Source organism: Capsicum annuum, chromosome 1, assembly GCF_002878395.1.
Source record: "Capsicum annuum cultivar UCD-10X-F1 chromosome 1, UCD10Xv1.1, whole genome shotgun sequence".
In the NCBI taxonomy this organism is placed as follows: Eukaryota; Viridiplantae; Streptophyta; class Magnoliopsida; order Solanales; family Solanaceae; genus Capsicum; species Capsicum annuum.
The window spans coordinates 9903752-9910332 of NC_061111.1; the positions used below are offsets into that span (position 1 = coordinate 9903752).

The 6581-nt window shown below is 36.1% G+C and overlaps 1 protein-coding gene across 1 annotated transcript; it reads left to right on the top strand.

Moving 5' to 3' along the window:
• Window positions 1–243: 243 nt before the first annotated feature.
• LOC107852799 (glucan endo-1,3-beta-D-glucosidase) lies at window positions 244–1010 on the top strand. Its single transcript, XM_016697845.2, has 3 exons — window positions 244–342; window positions 459–696; window positions 810–1010. The coding sequence occupies exons 1-3, from the start codon at window positions 313–315 to the stop codon at window positions 848–850; spliced, it is 309 nt and encodes a 102-aa protein (XP_016553331.2). The 5' UTR covers window positions 244–312; the 3' UTR covers window positions 851–1010.
• Window positions 1011–6581: the final 5571 nt, after the last annotated feature.

Sequence of the window (6581 nt, forward strand, 5' to 3'; positions counted from 1 at the left end):
TTATTGATTTTCTAACATAATAAATGTCGACATATCTAGGCTTTAACTTCTTATTAAGGACATCAATGTTTTAAAATCAACTTACGCCACATTAAAAAGTAGTTTTCCCATATAACTATTATAGGAAAAAAGCAATAAATAACATTAATACTCAATTAATATTGAATTATATTCAAATCAATGAATCATGCTATTTAACTGACGGAACTTCTTATGTCTAGGCATAAGCAAAAAACAATGAAAAATAATAGCATTTGTCACATGCTTTAAATTACATGATTTAAGTTTGTCAAATATGTGTTTTGCTTCCTCATGGTGTTGTTCTTCACAAGCTTTTGTCAAGTAAATTTTCATTAACAATTTGTTATAAATCTTTAAATATATTCTTGAATAATTTTAATTGTTTAAGTTTGTCAAATATGTGTATTGTAAGAGTAAATTAGTATTTTGTCATGCAGGGATATCGAACCGGGAATTGGTGTGTCACACAGTGGAATGCAACAGATGAGGTATTAACAGCCTATCTAGCTAAAAAATGTAAAAAACGGTCGCTTTGTACAAACATTCGACCTGGAAAACCTTGCTATGAGCCTAATATACCTCACGCTCATGCTTCCTATATTCTTAACCTTTTGTTTAAGTTACGTCGTGATCCATGTTGGGATGATATCGGCATGATAACCCATAATAATCCATGTGAGTTTCTTTCATGATATAGTTCCAAATTTAGAGTTAACATGTTTAATTCTGTCAAGAAATTGTGTACTAATTTCTTTAGTATGTCTATTTTGTGATTATGCAAATTGTAGGTACAGATGAAGCTTCTCAGCAAGAGAGTTCCTTCGATTAGAGGATGCAAAGTATTTTAATTTGTATTAATTAAGATAGTTATAATTATGAAGCATCATTGAATAAAGAAATGATTGTTTCTTAGATCGTCTATTAATCATTTTAGCAAATGTGTAGTAGATGATCCTTTATTTAAGTTTATGAAAATATTTAAGATATTATAGCAGACTCTTCATCTGGATTTTATGATCTAAAAGGGACAAAAAACAACCCTGAACTATACCCTCCATTAATTTTTTGCTAAAAAATACCCCTTCGTTAAGTTTTCGCTCAAAAATGCCCCACTCTCTAACGAAACGATACCAAACACACCACGCGGACAAAAAGTACCATGGCCAGTCCACATCAGCGTCTACGTAAAAAATCACCTCATTTATCAATCCATTTTTTATCCATTTAAAATTCGACTATCAAACTCGACTTTCATGTCTGATTCGACCATCATATCAATTGAAAAAAGGAAATAACTAGCAATGAACACAATAAAGTACAAAATGAGGTGTAAGGGTATTCAAAAGACGTAAAAAAACTCTGAGAATTGAAAGAACATGGCATTCTGCAAGAGGATTACTATGAAGATTTCAACATTTCATTTTCTCTTTTTAATACTTCACAGTGCCCAGAATATAGAAATGAAAAAGAAAAAAGCAATCCGGAGCACAAAGCATCTTGTGTTAGCAAACCTCGAAACATAGAATTCATCATTTTTATGTAATCCCAAGAAGCAGAAGTAAGGTGTGCAACCAACTTGGTACTTTAAAATATATTAGGACCTAGCTCATGCATAGTACATCATGGTTATTTTATAGTTTTATGAGTAAGTTAGATGTATATTAAGGTTTCAAATAACTCCTAGCTATCAGATGAATCTAAATATTCCTTACCAATTGAATTCTTGTGAAGGATATTGGTATAGTCAACTTCAATCGAGCATATATCTCATTATACTTGGAATTTTTGAGCTCGTGACCTATCAACAGATATATAATTGAATTATCTTTCCAACAATACCAATTTTGTCTAAATCCAATATCGGAGCAAAGATTTATTCCTATTTTACTCCAGCATGTCAGACTAGAAACTGTGTGACGACATTCGTGGTAGCTTACCACATTTGTGACGCCCTACCACGAAAGTGGTCAGCCTTAGGCAGAAACCAGCTCCTGTGTGATGACATTCGTGGTATCTTACCACATTTATGACGCCCTACTACGAAGGTCGTCAGCCTTAGGCAGAAACCAGCTCCTGTGTGATGACATTCCTGGTAGCTTACCATATTTGTGACGCCCTACCACGAAGGTCATCAGACTTAGGCAGAAACCATCAATTCCATCTCCTGTGTGATGATATTTTTGATGGCTTACCACACTTTTGATGCCTTGTCACAAATGTCGTCAGCTATGATTTTCAGCAACTGGGAATTTGTTTCATAAGGGTATTTTGGTCTTTTCCTTCACCTTCCACGACTTACAACCCTAAAGAGGTGTAATTTTTCACATTTTTGTTCAGTTAAGCATCTCAAAAACCCTCTTTTACGCTTTCAACCACAATATTAGGGTTTTCTCTCAAGATCATCTCCTCAGGAATAAGAACATTCTTTCCCAAAGGGGTTAAACCCTAGTCAAGAAAAATCAAGGGCAAGCCTAAGGATTTCTTGAAGAACCTTCAGAAACATTAGATCTCTTTCTAGATCAAGCTTTAAGTTATACGTAGTGTTCATCTATGGATCTAATCCGTTCATAGAGCTGAAGAACCATGTTTTAAATATTATTTTGTTAACTTTTTGTGGTGATATGAGTATGTACATGTTGACGATTGTTGTTTAAGTTTCAATGTGATGTCTAAAGGTGTTTTCATGGAATATATATGTTTGTTAATTGAAAACCATGAACTTTAGGTTGTTTAATATGGTGCAAGTATGAAACCCACCTATGCCTTAAAGAATGCATGCAAGGTGTTTGATAAAATGCTTAGGATGCTAGAAATTCATATTTACATGATTCCATGATATCTAAATCACAAGTCCATGTTAGCTATACACTTCAATATGGATTTCCATGCTATTTATGTGTTTTTATTGATGTGGTATGAAACATGTATGATAATGGAGATATGAATTATGTACATGAAATATATCCATGCTTTCCCCTACCATGTTTGAGATGTTGAATAAATACATGAAGTATAATATCTCCTACTTATGATATTGTGAATTATGGACTCCGATCTTGTGATCAAGTCGTGTCATGAGTCATTTTCATTCCATCGAGTCCTGGGGGTATTTGCACCCGAAAACCATAGTTGTGTGCCTAGAGCCATTTCATGTTATCACGATACTCTCAGTCAAGCCATGATCTATAGAATTTAGTCAATCATATGACTCAGGAAAATCCAGTAACCTCAGTAATCTCAGTAGTTCAGTAATCTCAGTGATCTCAGTAGTTCAGTATTCTCAGTAATCTTAGTGCTCAGTAACCTCAGTAATCACAGTAAATCTCAGTAACTTCAGTACTCTTAATCAGTCCTCAAAACTCATTATATTCCATCCGTCATCAGAATCCAGTATACTCAGTTTTAGCTCCGCTAAATAATACCCATAATTTCAGTTCAGTTAATCAGTATCAGTTTAGCAAATTAGTTTAGTTAAGTTATTTAGTTCATCCCAGTTATTCATTTCAGTGTCTTTCAGATGGAAGTAGGATTCAGCACTGAGCGAACCTAGGGATGGGGGCTCACCAGCTAGAATAGGACTGAGATCCCTAGAACCAATCCCTAAGTTCTAGAACTACGTTGCCAGCGTAGGTACGAGATGTCACCCGTTAGATAGGACTGACATACTCAGGGGTCACCCATTAGTATATTTATATGTATAGGGCTGATCCCAAGAGTCACCCGCTAGATTAGGAATGACTCCACATTAAATGTCTTTACTGTTGGCGCGGTACTGACACCCTTCCAATCAGGGCAGAGATTGGACCCCAGTCAGCTTAGCTTGGGGCATGTCGATTAGATGAACACATCCCATATTTCAGTTACAAATTCAGGACTATTAGACACAGTCAACTCAGCTTAGTAGTACAGATCTAATACTGTTAGATACAGTCAATTTTTATCATTATAAATAGACTTCAAGATCACCTATTAGCTAGGACTGATCTCAACGATGATTAATCAGTATCAGAATCATTAGATTTAAAGATCACCCGCTAGATAGGACTGATCTCAAACTAAGTCAAATCATCTTTATTATTAGTATACTCATGATCACCTGTTAGATAGGACTGATCTCAGATTTAGTTACTCCAAGTAGAACGGAACTCAGATAGTTCCATCAGAACTTAGACTGTCAGATACAGTCGCTCAGTATCAGTTACATCGGTTAGGCCGATCATTATAGTTATATCAGTTATATTAGTTTACTGAACTCATGTATCAGTCATATCAGTTATCAGAATTTATGATATCAGTATTCAGCTTCAGGACTGTCAGACACAGTCAACCAGACCAGTTCTTCATTATTCAAACTGTCAAAAATAGTCGTTCATCTATTCAGTATTTCAGTATCAATACACTCAAGTTGTCAGTGTTCAGACTCAGTAGTTAGTATCTCCACGAGTTTAGTTACAGTTATGCATACATGTATGTATTCTCATGTTCATATTAGCCAGCATTGTTCATGCATATAACCCTTTGCATTTGGCCTATCTCACTTGTATACTTAGTACATTCAGACGTACTGATGAATTTGCACTATAGTGATTTCTCTTATATTACACCATAGGTTCAGAGGCATGAGCTCCAAATCAGCAGTAGCATTCCATTGTTTAGAGTTTGTAGTGAGTCCTTCTCATTCGAGAATGATATAATTATTGCTACATTTACTATTCAGTTGCTAGATGGAGTTAGTTGGAGACATGTTCCTTCAACTCCTTATTCAGTTCAGTTAGAGGCTTTCAGACTAGATGTCAGATTAGATATTTAGATCTCATTATTTTTAGTATTTATGACTTATTTTGGTATTGTTATACCTTTTTCAGACATTTTGTTATCAAACAAATATTCAGTTTGAACCTTATGGCCTTTCATGTTTATATTTCTCCATTTTATGATATATTATGCAGTATACAGGTACAGATATCAGTTATGGGTTAGCTTGTGGTCCTTCGGGGTCATGAGCACCGTGTAGCATTCTGGTTAAGAAAATCGGGGTGTTACAAACTTGGTATCAGAGCCTAAGGTTCAATAGAGTCCTAGAAAGTCTGAAAGATGTATCTAGTAGAGTCTTGTACATGCGTGTGTTGTGCACCACACTTATGTGCAGGAGGCTATGAGATGTTTTAGGAACAGTTTCCCTTCTTTTACTATTTATGTCATGCCAGTGAGCATAATCTCAGTCTAATCCATTTCTCCCTTTCTTCTACAGATATGCCTTCTAAAAGAAGAAATGAGAATCAGTCATCCCCTCAGCCCAAAGACCCTTTGGGTGATCATGTTTCTCATGTGGAGTTCAAGGCCATATTCACTACTCTTGCTCAGTCAGTCACTGCCCAGAATGAATAACCAGCTATCGTTCTAGTCAACCCAGTGTCCAATTCAGCTGCAGCTAGAATTTGGGACTTCACCAAAATGAATCCTCCTTCCTTCACAGGGTCTAAGTCAGATGAGGACCCGTAGGAATTTCTAGATCAGGTTTAGAAGGTGACAGATGTTATAGGGGTTACTACTGTTTAGAGTGCTGAGTTAGCTGCATACCAATTATAGGATGTCGCTCATACTTGGTACAAGCAGTGGAAGTCAGAAAGGTTAGATGATGCAGGCCCTATAAAGTGGGAGGAGTTTGCCTCTGCTTTCCTTGATAGATTCTTTCTGCTAGAGCTTAGAGAAGCTAAGGTACTAGAGTTCATCAACCTCAGGTAGGGAAATATGATGGTAAAGGAGTATTCTCTCAAGTTTACTTAATTAGCCAGATATGCCCTTTATGTGTTGCAGACGGTAGAGCTAAGATGAGTAACTTTGTGTTAAGGGTAAATGATAGTGTGGTAAACGAGTGCAGATCTGTCATGTTGAATAGTGATATGAATTTATCCAGACTTATGACACATGCTCAGCAGATAGAGAAGCAAAATATTAGGATGAGAGAGAGACAGAGTAAGAGAGCAATGACAGGTAGTTTCAGCTTTGCTCAGCCTAAGTCACAGGGTGGTAACCATTCTCAGCATAATTAGAAATTTTTAGTCCCAAAAGTATGGTAAGAATTATCTAGGTGCATATATGGCAGGCAGTGATGTATGCTTTGGGTATGGCAAGCCAGGCCACAGGATGCAAAAGTGCAGAGTTGTAGCACAGAGGGGTAAGGAGTTACGTCAGCAAGGTACCAATAGTGGTCAGCATCAGAATAGACTTTATGACTCCAGACCCATCCTAATCCAAAAAGTTTCCCTGACTTAGATTCGGGTATGTTACTAGTCTTTAATGTTCATAGTATGCATTATTAGATCTTTTTCTCTCATTCGAGCATATGTTTCAGTATGAGTTAGCTAGTAAAGCTAGTAAGTTAGTTTAGCAATCGAGCAGTTAAATTTTTATAGCTTGTTTTCTCATCCTTGCATCTATTCATGCTATCCAAAATCTCAGAGAAAGTAACAATTTCAAGGTAGAACCTCCTAGTAGTTGCAAGTTCAGTTCATCTCATGCATCATGCATTAGTTTCAAACTCCCGATTTTTAGTTATA

Excerpts from the sequence above, each read along its gene's own strand:
- LOC107852799 (XM_016697845.2), top strand. The coding sequence starts at position 313 with ATGGTGTTGTTCTTCACAAGCTTTTGTCAA. Across the intron at positions 343-458 it reads TCTTCACAAGCTTTTGTCAA|GGATATCGAACCGGGAATTG; the intron begins GTAAATTTTCAT and ends TTTGTCATGCAG. Across the intron at positions 697-809 it reads GATAACCCATAATAATCCAT|GTACAGATGAAGCTTCTCAG; the intron begins GTGAGTTTCTTT and ends TGCAAATTGTAG.